This window comes from Hibiscus syriacus, unplaced genomic scaffold, assembly GCF_006381635.1.
Source record: "Hibiscus syriacus cultivar Baekdansim isolate YM2019G1 unplaced genomic scaffold, ASM638163v2 tig00111754_pilon, whole genome shotgun sequence".
Taxonomy (NCBI): Eukaryota; Viridiplantae; Streptophyta; class Magnoliopsida; order Malvales; family Malvaceae; genus Hibiscus; species Hibiscus syriacus.
The window spans coordinates 142,295-160,356 of record NW_024063169.1 but is presented as its reverse complement, the minus strand read 5'-3'; the positions used below and the strand labels follow the sequence as shown (position 1 = coordinate 160,356).

At 32.8% G+C, this 18,062-nt stretch overlaps 2 protein-coding genes across 2 annotated transcripts; both read right to left on the bottom strand.

Moving 5' to 3' along the window:
- Positions 1 to 2,442: 2,442 nt before the first annotated feature.
- Positions 2,443 to 6,148, bottom strand: LOC120169138 ((+)-delta-cadinene synthase isozyme A-like). The gene is made up of 7 exons (XM_039177359.1): positions 6,112 to 6,148; positions 5,871 to 6,010; positions 3,352 to 3,568; positions 3,187 to 3,300; positions 2,932 to 3,103; positions 2,638 to 2,856; positions 2,443 to 2,563 (listed from the first exon to the last, which is right to left on the bottom strand). The coding sequence occupies exons 1-7, from the start codon at positions 6,146 to 6,148 to the stop codon at positions 2,488 to 2,490; spliced, it is 975 nt and encodes a 324-aa protein (XP_039033290.1). The 3' UTR covers positions 2,443 to 2,487.
- Positions 6,149 to 15,442: 9,294 nt separating this feature from the next.
- Positions 15,443 to 17,651, bottom strand: LOC120169204 ((+)-delta-cadinene synthase isozyme A-like). The gene is made up of 7 exons (XM_039177413.1): positions 17,488 to 17,651; positions 17,136 to 17,392; positions 16,668 to 17,045; positions 16,374 to 16,592; positions 16,161 to 16,299; positions 15,815 to 16,063; positions 15,443 to 15,745 (listed from the first exon to the last, which is right to left on the bottom strand). Exons 1-7 carry the CDS (start codon positions 17,614 to 17,616, stop codon positions 15,452 to 15,454), a joined length of 1,665 nt encoding a protein of 554 aa, XP_039033344.1. The 5' UTR covers positions 17,617 to 17,651; the 3' UTR covers positions 15,443 to 15,451.
- Positions 17,652 to 18,062: the final 411 nt, after the last annotated feature.

Below are 18,062 nucleotides of genomic sequence, written 5' to 3'. Positions count from 1 at the left end.
AGTTTATTTCAAATTTATCCCTTTATGTGACTTATTAAGTGATAGGAAAGATCATATAATTTTTTAAAGGTTATAATACACTTACACAATATAAAACTTTTTAATTTTACACAGATTTAGGACCATTGGATGAGTAATGATAGATTGTTGAGATTGACTCATTTTTTATCTTCTCATTTCCTATTTTTAATCTCAATCATCTACTTTTATTCATCCAACGATCCTACATCTATGTAAAACTAAAAGCGTTTTACATTGTGTAACAAGTTCCTATCTTTTTGTTAGTAATGCGACGGAATAAAACTTTCATGGTCATATTTAATAAAAACTTTTAAGAGCTAAAATGTAAATTAACTTGAATTCTCCTTCTTTTGAACGTGTTAGAAAGCTGATTTTCAATATTATGAAAGCCACAAGGGGGTCACCAGAGGCGACCTAGGAGCCTTCGTCAGGGGTTGCAAGAGCTTCAGGGGTGGCATTTATGGAGGGGTTGCTTGGGATACCCGGGCACCATAGAGGTCCACCCCTAGATGAGGGGTTGCCCGGAATACCCCGGGCTCCATGGAGATCCGCCCCTGGGGGGTCACCGAAAGAAACTGTCCACACAAAAGAGGTGAACTAACCGATGTGGTATATTGATTTAATAAATAAAACAAAGCGGCAGTAACACTAATAATAAAAACCACTTGTTTTAAAGAGTAAACTACGTGATCCATCATTTTTGTTTTAGTTTTGTAATTTTTTTCAATAAATTAAAAAATATACTATTTAGTCAATTTCGTTTTTATTTATTAAGATGTGATCACTTTTATTTAACTGTTTTAAGATAAATGGTCATATCTTAATTAAATAAATACAAACATAACTACATCTTAATAAAATAAAAATAAAAGTGATCAAATATTATATCATTTGAATTTAATAAGAAAAAGTGTATATAATTTAAACGGAAGTAACCAGTTATGTAATTTATCCTATTTTAAAAGAGAAAGATGTGTTGGATCCTAGCAAACATACATAACTCAAACAATTTGAATAATTTTAAATTTTAAAAAGTACTTTTTCCAGTCCAATTGAATTTTATTAAACATTCTGTTGTAATCGTCCTTAACCTTTGGGATCCAATTCTTGATTACTTTAGGAAGTTATTTAAAAACTCGATTTTAAAAGAAAGGTTTAAAAAATCCCATTTTAAAGACAATTTTACGATATATGTGTAACTAAAGATTTATCAAATTTGAATTTTGGAGTCGATTTCGTGTAAGAAATGATGAGCACTCCAAAACGTCCAATATCATCACCTACTCAATTATATGTTGTATAAATGTTGGTATTTTCAAATTTAACTATAAATTTAAGAGATGATCCTTTGCTTAATTTTTAAACGAGTGAACAATGAAACCTAACATGACTCCGGAAAACGATTTGGTTCAATCGAATTTATTTTAGAAAGATATCACTTTGTCCAAAAAAATTATTTGAGACTACAATTCCGCTATTTAGGATAATATCTCATTAATTTCTCAAATTAAAACAACATAAGCTTAAGTATTTTAATAAAACGAATGTGGGGGCAAGTTGCCCCTTTGAATCTTTTGTCTTTCCTTGGTCTATCTTCGTGCATTTGCATTCCTCTAGGAGCGGAACTAGAAATTTATAATAATAGGAGTTAAAATATTTTTAATTTTTCATAAATACAGTTTTTTTTTTAAATTAAGGGAGGTCTGATAAATTTTTCTTTATTTATTTTTTAAAAATATATATTTTATTCAATATTAATTAATATTTAAAAAATAATTGGTTGGCCCCATGAAGTTCCGCCCCTATATTCGTCTATGATTTATTGAGAACACTCTTTTTCATTATGAATGCTTTCCAATGTGATCAACACCCGCCGATCCAAAATAAAGGACGAGTTTGGAAATATAATGAATAGTCAAGTGATCATTTTATAATTTTTACTAGTTGATGGACTAAAAATAACAACTCCCTATAATCAGGAGATCATTTTATAACTTTTAATAGTCGATGAACTTATTAAATTAGTATCCTATAGTCGGAGAACCATTTGTGTACTCTACCCTAACATACTTAATAGAAGAACATTGTTGCACCCCAAAAAATGGATGGATAGAAAATACGTGATTTACACCCCAAATGAATGTCTCTTTTGTTATGCTATCTTCCATGCCAACGAAAGATACAATTGTAAGCATCGGATAGCAACAAGAAACAAATGCAACAGACAAATACTCCTCCACTTTTGGCATGTATTTTTCATGGAGCCATTTGGCCTCAGTATAGTAGGCTTCACACACTTGTTTCATCTATTAATATACAAACAAACACGAAATTAGCAAAACCATCTTAAATTAAGTACATTTCTTGATGCGAAAGAAAAAGAAAGAGTTTGATTATATATACCGCTTCAATTGCGAGCGGGACACGGTATGATTTTCCTTGTTCGGACATCAAATCATTCATATCTTAAAAAACATTTAAGATTTCACGATACAACAATTTCATGTAGTCCGGAAGTTGATCCGTGCAGTTGATATCCCACCTGCAATATGTCAACGATATGTCAACAAAACTTGTAATGATTTGATGTGAAGGTGGATATATGTTCTGAGTGACCTGTGGATTGCTTTTGTAAAGAGTTCAAGTTCTTCTGGTGTGCCATATGCATCATAAGTATCATCCATTATTGATGTGAGGGATATTACTTTGGTCATAAAAGTTCTAGCAATGGAGTAATGGGGTTCAAAGTACACTCCATTTATCCACAAATAACACTCCACCAATCTATCTCGTATGAAAGGAAAATTGGTCGCTACATCTAAATCTTTCCACCACCTGAAATAAAGGGAAAAACTGAAAATTTATGTTTATCTGTTGAATAAGGATCAAAACCTTTAGCACTATTGATACCTGTTAATCTCCTTTAACTCCTGCTTGTGCAAATGTTGTACCATTTTGAAATCCAACTTTGCGAATTTCATTAAGTTTTGATCTTGGTTACCATATCCTTCATATATGGAAATGTAGCTCCTACCAACCAGTCTAGGTAAGCGTGTAGCGGTCGATTTAGAGCACCGGCGATCTGTAAGGAGAGAGGATAATCCACCATTGTTTCTGCCAACTTTAGATGAAATGTGGTGAAAGAAAGAGCTTCTTCTAACATACTTTCTCCCAGCAGTTGAAAGTGTGCAGCTTCATAGAACTCCAACATGCCTTTAATGTCACTGATTAAGGATTCTTTGAACTTTCCATTCTCATCTTTGAACTTATTGAATGTATCTAGTCAATCAGTAAGCAAATTTTGAATTCCATAAGTTCCATATATATTACCCTTTGTATGAATATTGGTTTTAAAAAGTTCCATAAGTTTGGTATATAATTTGCAGGGCGTCTTCAATCTCTTTTTGAAATGATAAGCCACGCCTAAGCGTTGGACCGCATCGATTATGTGCACCTTTCGGGATGGTTTGTCCATGCTTTTCACCAACATTCTCCTCACTTTTTGCTTCAATTCTTGGTACTCATGTTGAGTTCCAGCATCCATATCCTGTTGAAGCATGAAAAGCTTTCAGTTAAGTTCAAAGTGCTCGTTCCCATGTGTCATACACATACTAAAAGAGGTATTCACAAGTAGGAACATACCATTTCAGAAGGAGAAGAGAGGGAAATTTCCCCCTAAAAGTTGGGAATAAAATCGGCCAAATGGCGATTCTCCTTGGACATGTTAACAGCTTGAGATGGAACAAGATTTGCAGAAACTTGAGAAGACATTTCTTTAGCGTATGCTTAAAAGGCTCTTTTAAGTTTGGTGTGATTCAGATGGATCTACGAGTTGCTTTATTTATAGGCTCTTTTAATCGGCGGTGGATGCAAGGTTTGTTTAAGGTAGGCACATGTTTATCCTGGGAACATAATTTATTTATATTAATTACTCATTTTATTATTGATATCTACCTTAAAATTCTATTTGTATCTACTTTATATGAAATTTATTTGTGTGTACTTTTTACGAAAATTTTCTATTATTAATATTTATATTTTAATCCTAAAAAATATTTCTAAATATGTCGCGGAGGTTAACCGTTGTGGCAGAAGGGTCATTGAAAATCGAGCACCCTGAGAATTGTTCTTCTGCAGGACCTAAGTGGATTCATCAACAATCTTCCCTAGATAGGAACGTAACGGTGGACCTAAAATTATTTTTGTGAGTAGCTCCATATTTTTTTGACAAATAAGATATTTATTAATAAAATTAAGTAGTCAAGGGCTAAGTAAAATATTTAGTTAAAAACTTCTCTGAACTTAAAAAGAGAAAAAAATATACTTTACCCGCAATATAGAAAAGCTGAACCAACAAAGAAACTATATATAACATATATATTTATATTAATATAAAATTTTTATATAAGATAAACATAAATAAAATTTTAAGATGAATACAAGAAATAAAATAAGTAATGTCACACCCCAAAATAGACCCTAAAATTCTCTTAAAAAATTGAGGATTAAATTGAATTTTGATTTAATTCGGGGACCAAAATGAAATTTTGATTAAATTTAAATTCAAATTCAGAAAACAATTAAAGATGAAGGATCTATGTCATGATTTTTCCATTTTCTTTTTTAGGGTTTATATAACCCAAAATCAGGGGAATAGGTTAATTTATTTTTTTCTCTTTAAATATTTTCCTCTTTTAGAAACAAAACTTTGATCATTGTTTCGTTACCGATCGTTGCTCCGTTTTCGACACCTCCCGCATCATCGTGTTCCTTGCATTGTCCTGAGTCCACCGGTGTCCTTCTTATCTCCGTTGTCGCCTGCGTGTTAGGGGCTGAGGAATATCAAGTTTCCGACATTTCAAAATCAAGCTCTCTGTCGTTCACCTTGTGAACCGAGGTTGGTAAGTGTCTCAAAACCCCTTAAAACGTACTGACGAATTTTTTTAGAATTTTTCCGACCCTCTACAGCCCTGCACGTGCCCCACACGTCGCCCCTGCGCATGGGGAAAGTCCACCGCCTGGTGGAATGCTTAGAAATGACCCGACCCGACCCGATCCGTTCCAACGTTGACCGTTGACCGTTGACTTTGACCAAAAAGTCAATTTTTTTGAAAAGTCATATTTATTTTTTTGACATCCTGAGTCCGATTCTGAAGTCAGTTTTGCCAAATTCTGACCCAAAAGCCCCGAATTGAGCTCGTTAATATGAAAATGCTTATTATTTTTAGTATTTTTGCTTATTTATTTGAGATTTGGTTATGGAATTGATCTAAGAAGATATTTTTATGAAGGTATTTGTGTTTCACATGATCGAGGGTTAGTTAGGTCTGGTTTTTTTTGTCCGTCAGATTCGTTCGATCCACGTTCTACGAGGGTTACCTATAGGTTTTCGTAAATTATTTAAATAAAGGTTAATATTATTCATATTAGGATTCCGATACGGATTTTCCGATTCGTAGAATCTAGCACTGCCCCTGATCGTGGTAGATAGAATCAGTAGTAGGTTTCCCTATCAAACTTAGATCGATACAGGTGTGTTTCCTGATGGTGTTACATTACTGTTTTAAACTATCCATTTGAACTGTTTCAGATTTGTGATAATTCTGAATATTTTTACGACATGATACCTGATTTCTGAATACTGCTTATCCGACATCTGATTTACCATATATTACTGATTTGATTTTTTATTACCGTATTTTTGTATATGATTTCCAAGCATGAAACATTATCATGTTTTAATGGATTAATTATAGTTTTCACTCAAATACATACAAGTTTATTACTGTCATTGGGGGTATTGTTCGAGAAAGTATTTCAGGCCTAGTCTATGACTTGTAAGACCTTACCGTTTCTACAGACTCCTCTGCTATGTGCAAGGGTAAGACCTTACCACTTTCCGCGGGCTCCTCGGCTTTGTGCTCAGGGTAAATCCTTACTGCATGCTCATTTGCTTTGTACTCAGGGTAAGCCCTTACTGCAGACTCCTCTGCTTTGTGCACATAATAAGACCTTATTGTAAGCTCCTCTGCTTTGTGCACAGGGTAAGTCCTTACTGTGTGTACAGGTGGGTGTATGGTTCTGGGAAACCTACACATTCTGGTGATCGGACAGAGGTATTGTTCATGTATTTAAAACATGTTTGATAAATGATTTTACTAAAATATTTATTTTTATGTTTTTATATACCGTAAGAAGCACACTGAGCTTTTTAGCTCATTACGTAAATTTTAACCGCTTCTATTGCGAGTTGGACACGATATGATTTTCCTTGCCGGACATCAAATTATCCATATCTTTAAAAACATTTATGATTTCACTATACAATAATTTCATATAGTTCGGAAGTTGATCCATGCCGTTGATATCCCACCTACAATATGTCCGCAATTCAAACGTCCAACTGTCTCAATAATCCAATAACAAAACTTGTAATGATTTGATGTGAAGGTGGATATATTTTCTGAGGGACCTGTGGATTGCTTCTGTAAAGAGTTCAAGTTCTTCTGGTGTGACATGTGCATCATAAGTATCATCAATAATTGATGTGAGGGATATTACTTTGGTCATAAAAGTCCTAGCAATGGAGTAATGGGGTTCAAAGTACACTCCATTTATCCACAAATAACACTCCACCAATCTATCTCGTGTAAACGGAAAAATATTTATATTTATACGTTGTTTTTTTAGGATAAAGTATACAAATGGTTCATCAATTATAGGGCGATGCTTTTTTGAGTCTCTCGATTATTAAAAGTTACAAAATGATCTCCCGGCTATAGCATCCTGTTTTGTTGAGTCCCCCGACTATTAAAAGTTACAAAATGGCCACTCGACTATTCATATGTTCCAAACTTGTCATTTTTTGTTAAAAATTGGCAACGTCTGAGCTGGATCTTAATATGTTGATTGAGATTTGATAAAATCTGATACCATAACCCTTTGAGTTGTATTTTTTGGATCAACTTTCTGTTTATATTATATCTCGAGCTAGTGTTTGAAAGCAATGACGATGCCAATAAACTTCATTAAAATATGATTTTATCGTATCTCTGTTAGTAGGTTAACGTCCAAGTTAGACGATCACTAATTGTTTTAATGAAAAATAATGAATTTGGAACATATGAATAGTCAGATGACCCTTTCATAACTTTTAATAGTCGGGGACTTAACAAAATAATACCCTATAGTTGAGGGATCCTTTTATAACTTTTAATAGTCGGAGGACCATTTGTGAACTTTACTATTTTTAAAGACAACATAATGCTTTCATGTACTTAAGGTTCAGGTTCGAATTTGAACTTGAACTTGAATTAAGCTAGAGTTTGAGTTTCAATCGAGCTATGTCTGAGAATTTTCGAGTTCAATTTTTTCAAACTAGAGTTGATCTTCAATTTTTTATTTCGATCCAAACTTGAAAAGTTTAAGCCTGCGAGTTTTCGAGTTGAGTCGAGCTTCATTTTTTTTATTTTGAGTTTGAGTCGAGCTTAACAATTATAAACTCGCGAGCTTTTGAGTCAAATCGAATTCAGTTTTAAACTTGTCCAATTGAACTCAACAATATTCGATCTTGACTCGACTCATTTACAACCCTAATTGTGTTATTATTTAATATCAATTATTAAATCTTAACGTCTCTCATCAACAATTACATAGTCTATTAAAAATTTAACCAAAAATGGTTGACAGAATAAAACTTTCATAGACATATTTAACCAATGCCACCGTGTCGGTGGCCCAACATTTCAAACAACCAAAAACCTTAGAGGGCTAAAAATAAAATTAAGTCATACTTTAGGGTTCAAATTATATATTTTGTGGGGACAGTTCCTTTCGCTAATTTTTTCGCTGAATTAGTTGTAAATGAAAAATTTATCAAGAGTATAATTGGTTAGGTTGGACATGACAATATTTTAGGTTGAAACCGAAAATATTATATATTTCATTATAAATCATATAAATTGTATATTCTTATTATAACCTAAAAGTTTAGTGTCAAAACATTTTAGAATTGTAACCAAAACTATTACCAATTATTTAAATTTTTAGATTTAACATATAACATTTTAAGTTAAAACATGCCGTAATGTAATATTCTCTATTGTAATCAAAATTATTACAAATTACATAATTTTTTAAATCAGACATAATAATATTTTACAAATTACTCTTAAATCATTCTAGCTCATATAAATGTATAACTACCTGTTTCTAACACGTGGGTAATTCTTCCGTACAACAGTCTTAATATACGATCAATAAAAAATACTATCTAAAAATATTAATATTTTTTTAATTTTCCAATAAAAACTACCTAAACATTAAACGTATAAAACAGGGGAGAGAGAAGTGATGCAGTGGCAGCAATGATAGTAGCCACTTATTTTCAAAGAGGACGAAGTGTCGGTGGTCTCACGTGGAAATCATTTTGTTCAATCTAAATATGTAGACGCAAATTTAGCATTTGATAGATACGTTTCGTCACTCTTGCTAGTGTTTAGTGCTAATATAATGTTGTAATTTCCTTATCCACTTATTTCTCGTTAATGGATATAAATGTATAACTATCTGTTTCTAACTCGTAAGTAATTTTTTCGTACGACAGTCTTAATATACGGTCAATAAAAGATGCTACTGAAAAATATTAATATTTTTAATTTTTCTAGTAAAAAACTATCTAAAACATTAAATATATAAAGCAGGGGAGAGAAAAGTGATGCAGTGGCAGCAATGATAGTAGACACTTATTTTCAAAGAGGACGAAGTCTCGGTGGTCTCACGTGGAAATCATTTTGTTCAATCTAAATATGTAGACGCAAATTTAGCATTTGATAGATACGTTTCGTCACTCTTGCTAGTGTTTAGTGCTAATATAATGTTGTAATTTCCCCATCCACTTGTTTCTCATTAATGGATTAAACGTGAATGAAATAAATGAATCTTTAAAGAATATCACTAAAATAATTAAAAGAAGAAGAAGAAGAAGAAGCTAATATTAGTTTTATTTATTTATTCCAAAACTCATTTGATTAAAAAAACTCATCCAAATAGGTGTTTGTTTGCCGCTCAAATATGTCATAGGTTAAAAGATAATAACATGTACATTAATTACACAACAAAATAGAAGCCAAAATTTTAGGTAAAAAATCTATTTAAAATATCATGTAGAAGAGGAGAATTTTCATTAGTATCGAAAAGAGAATACAAGAGAAATTCCCATGAATAACTTCTCATCTAAATCTAATCCCTAATATTTATTTATAGAGATAATTACTTACCCAAAAAAAATTATATATCAAGACATCTATTCTAAATATGTTTTCTACTCTCAATTAGTACAAAATAAATAAACTTCCAACTTTCAATCAAATTAGGTTTTCTAATTTCTCGAATCAATTTGAGTCATTACTTCATATTTATTGAGTCAAATACTTGTTCACCAAAAAATCTAATTATTTTTTGAAAGAGGGTACTTTGTATTAAGAAAGGTTACAAAGTACACCACCTCAAAGACCTCATTAAAAAACCTCCCTAATCTTAAGTGGAGGAAAAGAGTGTGCCTTGATGTGGTAATAATCAGAAAAAACACAAAGCTGTGACAACACACAAATCAAACTCTAACCCAACACATCAAACAAAACAACACTCGCTACCAGAGCTTGGACGAAGACTATCCCTGAGTCATGGAGAGCCACACTTGCTGAAACTGTTCCAATGAAGAAATAAGGACAGGAAGCTCAAAACTCTAAAGAACAATGCAGCCTTAAGAAAAATAGCCAATAATAACTAGCAGAATTTTATTAGAACACATCTCCCAACAAACAAACTTAAACTATTGGATAATTCGAAAAGGCTGGCTCTCTATAAAACCAACTGATCAAAAGCTAACATCCACCCAACAGATTAAAAAATCCCATAATTTGACACTATGGGCACAATGAATAAACAATTTCCGACAGCCACCTCATTTCCCACTACATGAACAACATGTGCATACCAGCAATTCAGGCCACCATATTCACTTTTTAATCATTGTTACATTGAAACTTTCATCAATAAAGTTTACCTCGAAACCAACATCTGTAGCAGATCCCTCCTACATCTAGGAATCATCTCTTCACCGACTACTGCTGTATTCACCGCTCCACCACCGGTCGAAGAGCCATCCATGAGCACACAAAGCATTACACAAACACAAGAGCGGACATAGGTTGACAACGATAAGCAACACCAAGGAAACATATAACTAGCCAAAGCAAACATAAGATAGATGTAGCAACAACACACAAATGAACATGGCAAATTCCAAAACACAATAACGCCACCACCCACCAAAGCACAGGCCACAGGACACCCACACCCACCAAATAGAAACGGGAAAATGAAAAAAACCACCAGAAACCAGCTTGTCAACCAAAAAAACTAGCCACCGCAAAAAAGACTAACAAAAAAACAAAACTACTAAAATCCTTACACTAAAATGCTATTTATAAAACTGCTCCAGCTCCACTAAAAACCAAGACGAAACCTCATAACCAAAGCCTTAAACCTCTACAAACCCCTGATAGTCACGCACCAAACTCAAACAATCTGAAGATGCTAAATCCATGAGAACCTCTCTATCATAACCACCATCAGTTAAAGATCTAAACCTAAAATCAACTTGACTCCTCTTTTGTGTAATATACACACTCAGAACCTCACCATAGAAACCCACTATCCGCCAAAAGAAACAGATTCCAAAAGTACCTAAAACATTCTTCCACAGACTGTATAATAACAAGCGAGCAATAGATAATTACACTAAGGCTTTAACACAAACAACTTGCAAGTAGATTGAACTATAGCAAACTGACTCCAGAAGTAAACTAGAACCCCACACATTAACTCAACACTATGAAACTAATTCATACATAAACCGATTCTCGAGCACCGAAGCAACAATCAAATAGAAGCAGGAAAAATCACAGCTGGAGAGAACGAAATGGTCTCACCAAAAAACTAGAGGAGAACACCCAAAACGCGTAGCAGCTTTGGGGACGAAAGCCGAATGAAACCTAATCCCCAAAATCACCTGGCTGGAGAGAAAGAAACGGACTCACCAAAACTAGCGAAGAACACCTAAATCACGTAGCATCTTTGGGGACGAAAGTCGAAAACCTAATCCCTAAAATCACCTGGTCGAGCCTTACCAAACCTTTGATCAAAGAATGAGAGATAGGAATCAACGATACTGTGTTGGTTTATGAGATCTTGAGAGAAACAGTCAAAGGAGAGTGTGAAGTAGTGAGGGCGGTGGTGGCCGCCTCCACCACCGCCCAGATCTTTATCTCGGAGTTTTTGCCAACGAGCTTGACTAAAATAAGTATGCACTTATTAAATAAATTCAATTATCAAGTGATCTTCAACCACTAGAATTATAATAAAATCAAATTTAATTATCAATTAGAATTTGAGTGGATCAAAACACTTCAAATCGGTTGAAATACAAAGAATACAACAAAGAGAAAAATTGAGGGAAAAATAATCTCAAATGTTTTTAAATATTTTCCTAGACTAACCCTTAAAGTACAGTTTATTTCAAATTTAACCCTTTATATGTGATTTATTAAGTGATAGGAAAGATCATATATTTTTTTAAAGGTTAATATACACTTACACAATGTAAATTTTTTTAGTTTTACATAGATTTAGGACCGTTGGATTAATAAAAGTAGATAGTTAAGATTGACTCATTTTTTTTAGTGAATATCTTCTCATTTCCTATTGTTAATCTCAACCATCTATTTTTACTCATATAACGGTTCTACATCTATGTAAAACTAAAAACATTTACGTTGTGTAGCAAGATTCTATCTTTTTTTTAGTAATTCGACGGAATAAAACTTACATGGTCATATCTAATAAAAACTTTTAAGAGCTAAAATGTAAATTAATTTGAATTCTCCTTCTCTTGAACGTGTTAGAAAAATGATTTTCTATATTATGAAAGCCACAGGGGGGGAATCACCGAAAGAAACTGTCCACGAACTAACCGATGTGGTATATTGATTTATAGTACAGAAAAAAATATGATTTAATAAATAAAACAAAATATTTCTAGAATATTTTTAAAAATCATTTTTCATCACACTTTTTAAAAGCATATCAAACTGCTAGTAGCAGTAACACTAGTAATAACAACCACTTATTTTAAAGGGTAAATTACATGATAGATCACTTTCGTTTTAGTTTTGTACATTTTTCTCACAAAATTCAAAAAATATAATATTTAGTTATGTCCTAACCGTCCTTCGGGTAGTCCCGGAATCGGATTTCGACTTAATTTGATGTGATGGAGTCGCCACCGATCATTTTAATTTGGTTGATCGAATACCATAATTTATCGTTTTCTGATCTAAAACTTACCAGAAATTTGTCGGATTCAGGAGTCGATTACAGTCAGGGAAGGATTAGCACCCATGTATTGCCCTTTCGGTACAAATTTGATTTCTCGATTGTCTTAATTACGAAAATTAAAAGTTAAATTAAAATTTAGAAGTTCTATTCGAATTACTTACCTTTGACCAATTTAAAATTGCCTAAAAAGAAGTGAAATTAATGTTAAACAAATAAAATAAAATAAAAGATCCGAAAAAATACAAATATTAAAGAGGATTAAATTGAAAAGAATGAAAGAATTTGGGGGTCAAATTGATGATAAATGAAAGTTGTAGGGAGAAAATAAAAAGGTTAGGGGCCAATTTGCAAAATGTAAGAAATATAAACATGGATTAAATTGAATTAATTCAAAATTCAAAGGCAAAATTACAACAGGTGACCAAAATGAATTACGCATCAAAACTTCAGGGATTGCAAAAATAATTTAAGAATTTGTTAATTACACATAGGTCTCCTATAAATAGCCCTTAAATCACATATTCCACTCATTTTAAACCATTTCTCAAAATCAACACCCCTAAACTCTCTCAATTCTCTCACCCACCCACCTAGTCGGCCACCCGCCGACGTTTAAAGCCATTGTCGACCGCCGCTCCGGCCACCACCATCAATGGTCGAAAAACTCAAACTTACCCGAAAATATTCCTCCTGATGTCTCGAACCCAAAACCGACCACTAAACATCCAAACAAGGCCCCTATTGAAGTAGATCTAGGCCTAAATTCGATTTTTTACTTTTTCCGGTAAACCTTTTCAACTTCCGTCGACCGATGCCGTTTCGAGCCAAAGCTGCTGTTAACCTTTATTTTTATTTGATTTTCCGATGGGTATCCAGATGTTATTTTCGTATTTCGCTTGACTTCTTCGGTTTTTTGTTCGATTACTTTTTTTTATTGCATATTGCTTTGTTTCTCTTGTGCTCTTTGAGGGTTTTTTCTGTATGTCCTTCATCTCGATTGTGCAAGGCTTTTATAGCCTTGAATCCGGCTGTTGTAATCTCGAAAGGGACAGGATTTCTCGTCCGATTATTGCGACCGACTCTATTCCATTTTGAGTTCATGCAAGATATTATTGCAATTTTTATGTTTCGGGTGCTAGAGATATAGACCAATTGGTAGCCTTGCTGTCGCGTGGCCTCCACACGCATTTGAATGGTGATCTGATGTGTTTTCGGCCGTTGGATCAAAGAGCCAATTCCAATGGCTCTGATTGATGCGACACCCATGCTAAAAGATAAAACCCTAATCTGTTAGGTCAAGCAGATGGGCTTAAGCTTACTGGGCTCCCTCTGGTTTTACTTGCTGGATCAGGCTTGCATGTTTGATTGGGCTTCCTCATACTCTTGCTGGATTGGATTCTGATTGGACCTAGACTTGAACCTAAACCAAAATGAAAATAAATAAAAAGAAATGAAAATAAAAAGAGTAAAAATAAAATTAAAAAAGTAATATATTGTATACTATATATATATATATATATATATATATATTAAAAACTATATATTATTCAAAAAAAATATATATTATATTTTCAAACACTATATTTTCAAAAATATTTATTTTCAAAATTCTATTATGCTTTCAAAAATTATATATATTATATATTTTCAAAAAATATATAACATATTTTCAAAACCTATATTATATATTTTCCAAAATTATACATTATATATATTTTCAAAAATTATATAATATATTTTCAAAAACTATATTATATATTTTTCAAAATTATATATTATATATATTTTCAAAAAGTATATAACATATTTTCAAATACTATATTATATATTTATCAAAATTATATATTATATATATATTTCAAAACCACATATATATCTCGCACTATAAATACTATATAATAGCAATCATTTGGGCGACTCCAGGACGAAAATGGGTGTCTACAAGTTACTTTGGTTTTTATTTAACTAAGACATGATCACTTTTATTTAACTATAAGTAACTACATCTTAATTAAATAAACGTGAACATAACTACATACTAATAAAATAAAAACGAAAGTGATCAAATATTATATCATTTGAATTTAATAAGGAAAAGTGTATACAATTTAAACGAAAGTAACCAATTATGTAATTTATCCTATTCTAAAAGAGAAAGAAGTGTTGGCTCCTAGTGACCCAGGTAGGCATAAAACACAAATTTCCTCCTTGCAAAGAACCAAACAAAAAAACCCTTGAAACATTAAAACCCAAACTCCCTATTATTGGCTCCTAGTCCAATCACGAGACACACCCACCAAACATGTCGGGTGAGCATATACATCATACGATCAAGTTATGTAGAATTGAGTAATAAAATCAATTAGTCAAGTTAAGCATTATCTTATTATTTAAATTTTTAGTTAAATTAATAAAATTTGAGTCACGTTAGAAAGAAGAACCAAAAGATTAAATCAGAAAATAATCAAATTATTTAAATAAACTAAGGATCAAAAGCGACTTAGTTTTAATATTTGATTTTTTAATTTCAAATTTGATACAAACTCAAAATTATAATAACTAAATCGAGTAAACATACATAACTCAAACAATTTGAATAATTTAAAATTTAAAATTAACATTATGTTGTAACGTCCTTAACCTTTTGGGATCCAATTATGGACTATATACCGCTTCATTTTATAAAACTTATTATAATTGGAATATCATTTTATAACTTTTAATAATCGAGAAATTTAATAAAATAGTATCATATAATTGGAGAACCACTTGTGCACTCTACCCTTACATACTTAATAGAAGAATATTGTTGCACCCCAAAAAATGGATAGATAGAAAATACGTGATTTACACCCCAAGAAAAAAAGTTGAAACAAACAATTACTATATATCATTTCTTTTTAAAACATTAAGTTTCATAAATACAATAGACAATACATAAATCTTAAGTTTAAGCAACACATTTATTTATTTTACAAATGAGAACACAAGAAGTTCCATGCAAATTTATTTAAATCATTAAGTTCTCGAATCAAATTGAGATTGGATCAATCAACAACATAGTGATGCCAGTTTTTGCAGATTCGCCAACACGTGTATAAGCATCTTCATCCTTGTAAAGCAGATCAATGACCCTTGTAAGGTTTAGAACTCGATCAAGAGCCAACTTTGGCACTGCCGTTGGTTTCAACAACTCTTCATTCAGATCCTTCCAAGCATTGTTTATTCGCTTGTAAAACTCATCGTATGCCACTTGTGCCGATGTCCCGTATTGATTTATGTAGCACTCCACCGCATAAGGAGAATGTCCTCTCACTTGCTCAAACTACAATAAAAGAAACGAATTAAATCGAACCGAAATCAACCTGAATATTACAGTTCCTCAATGTTATACCTGGTGACTAACAACATCATCCATCAGCCTACAAATAGTTGTTGAAGCTCTAAGAATCTTGGGGTCATTAAATGCCCAAATGAATGTCTCTTTTCTTATGCTATCTTCCATGCCAACGAAAGATACAATTGTAAGCATCGGATAACAAGAAGAAACAAATGCAACAGACAAATACTCCACCAGTGTTGGCATGTATTTTTCATGGAGCCATTTGGCCTCAGTATACTGGGCTTGACACGCTTGTTTCATCTATTAACAAACAAACAAATACCCAGTTAGCAAAACCATCTTAAATTAAGTACAGTTTTCGATGCGAAAGAAAAACAAGAAGTTAGATTATATATACCGCTTCAATTGCGAGTGGGACACGATATGATTTTCCTTGTTCGGACATCAAATCATTCATATCTTTAAAAACATTTAAGATTTCACGATACAGCAATTTCATGTAGTCCGGAAGTTGATCCGTGCAGTTGATATCCCACCTGCAATATGTCATCGATATGTCAACAAAACTTGTAATGGTTTGATGTGAAGGTGGATATATGTTCTGAGTGACCTGTGGATTGCTTTTGTAAAGAGTTCAAGTTCTTCTGGTGTGCCATATGCATCATAAGTATCATCCATTATTGATGTGAGGGATATTACTTTGGTCATAAAAGTTCTAGCAATGGAGTAATGGGGTTCAAAGTACACTCCATTTATACACAAATAACACTCCACCAATCTATCTCGTATGTAAGGAAAATTGGTCGCTACATCTAAATCTTTCCACCACCTGAAATAAAGGGAAAAACTGAAAATTTATGTTTATCTGTTGAATAAGGATCAAAACCTTTAGCACTATTGATACCTGTTAATCTCCTTTAACTCCTGCTTGTGCAAATGTTGTACCATTTTGAAATCCAACTTTGCGAATTTCATTAAGTTTTGATCTTGGTTACCATATCCTTCATATATGGAAATGTAGCTCCTAGCAACCAGCCTAGGTAAGCTCTTGCGTAGCGGTCGTTTTAGAGCACCGGCGATCTGTAAGGAGAGAGGATAATCCACCATTGTTTCTGCCAACTTTAGATGAAATGTGGTGAAAGAAAGAGCTTCTTCTAATATACTTTCTCCCTGCAGTTGAAAGTGTGCAGCTTCATAGAACTCTAACATGCCTTTAATGTCACTGATTAAGGATTCTTTGAACTTTCCATTCTCATCTTTGAACTTATTGAATGTATATAGTCAATCAGTAAGCAAATTTTGAATTCCATAAGTTCCATATTTATTACCCTTTGTATGAATATTGGTTTTAAAAAGTTATGGCATACCGTGATGAACATTGAAGCCATGCTCTCTTAGCAAACGAAACCGAACAGCAGTAGTGCAGAGATCATCATCATCATCATCAGTTTGGTATACAATTTGCAGGGCATCTTCAATCTCTTTTTTGAAATGATAAGCCACGCCTAAGCGTTGGACCGCATCGATTATGTGCACCTTTCGGGATGGTTTGTCGATGCTTTTCACTAACATTCTCCTCACTTGTCGCTTCAATTCTTGGTACTCTTGTTGAGTTCCAGCATCCATATCCTGTTGAAGCATGAAAAGCTTTCAGTTAAGTTCAAAGTACCCGTTCCATTGTGTCATACACATACTAAAAGAGGTATTCACAAGTAGGAACATACCATATCAGAAGGAGAAGAGAGGAAAATTTCCCCCCAAAAGTTGGGAATATAATCGGCCAAATGGCGATTCTCCTTGGACATGTTAACAGCTTGAGATGGAACAAGATTTGCAGAAACTTGAGAAGACATTTCTTTAGTGTATGCTTAAAAGGCTCTTTTAAGTTTGGTGTGATTCTGATGCATCTATGAGATGCTTGTATTTATAGGCATCCATCAATCTCGATGAACATGATAAATAGTATCATCTCACGTTGGTCTTGAATTTCACGTCTTAAACGGGTGACGAGGACGTTGGGAAATGAGTGTTGAGGAAGACCGAGATTTGGAAGAATGATTTTATGTTGCATCAAATTGATAGATTTTTTAAATATTGAGGATTTATTAAATTATTTTGAATTATGAACAATTTGATAAAATGTATATGTTTTGAGGACAAAAATAAAAACAATAGAATATACTTGGATGACCAACTAAAACGAAACCTCATGTTAGATATAATTTAAAAAAAATATAGTTAGATGAATAAAATAGAAACACAAAAGTATGTCGGTGACCAAACATGTAATTTACCCTTG

What these genes read in the sequence shown, in the direction of transcription:
- LOC120169138 (XM_039177359.1), bottom strand. Translation starts at nt 6,148, where the DNA reads ATGAACAATACCTCTGTCCGATCACCAGAATGTGTAG. An exon ending in CAGAGGAGTCTGTAGAAACG is followed by an intron (nt 3,569 to 5,870) that starts GTAAGGTCTTAC and finishes ATGCTTCAACAG; the next exon opens with GATATGGATGCTGGAACTCA. An exon ending in CTTTCAACTGCTGGGAGAAA is followed by an intron (nt 3,104 to 3,186) that starts GTATGTTAGAAG and finishes CTCTCCTTACAG; the next exon opens with ATCGCCGGTGCTCTAAATCG.
- LOC120169204 (XM_039177413.1), bottom strand. Translation starts at nt 17,616, where the DNA reads ATGTCTTCTCAAGTTTCTGCAAATCTTGTTCCATCTCAAGCTGTTAAC. An exon ending in TTTACAAAAGCAATCCACAG is followed by an intron (nt 16,300 to 16,373) that starts GTCACTCAGAAC and finishes GACATATTGCAG; the next exon opens with GTGGGATATCAACTGCACGG. An exon ending in TCCCACTCGCAATTGAAGCG is followed by an intron (nt 16,064 to 16,160) that starts GTATATATAATC and finishes GTTTGTTAATAG; the next exon opens with ATGAAACAAGCGTGTCAAGC.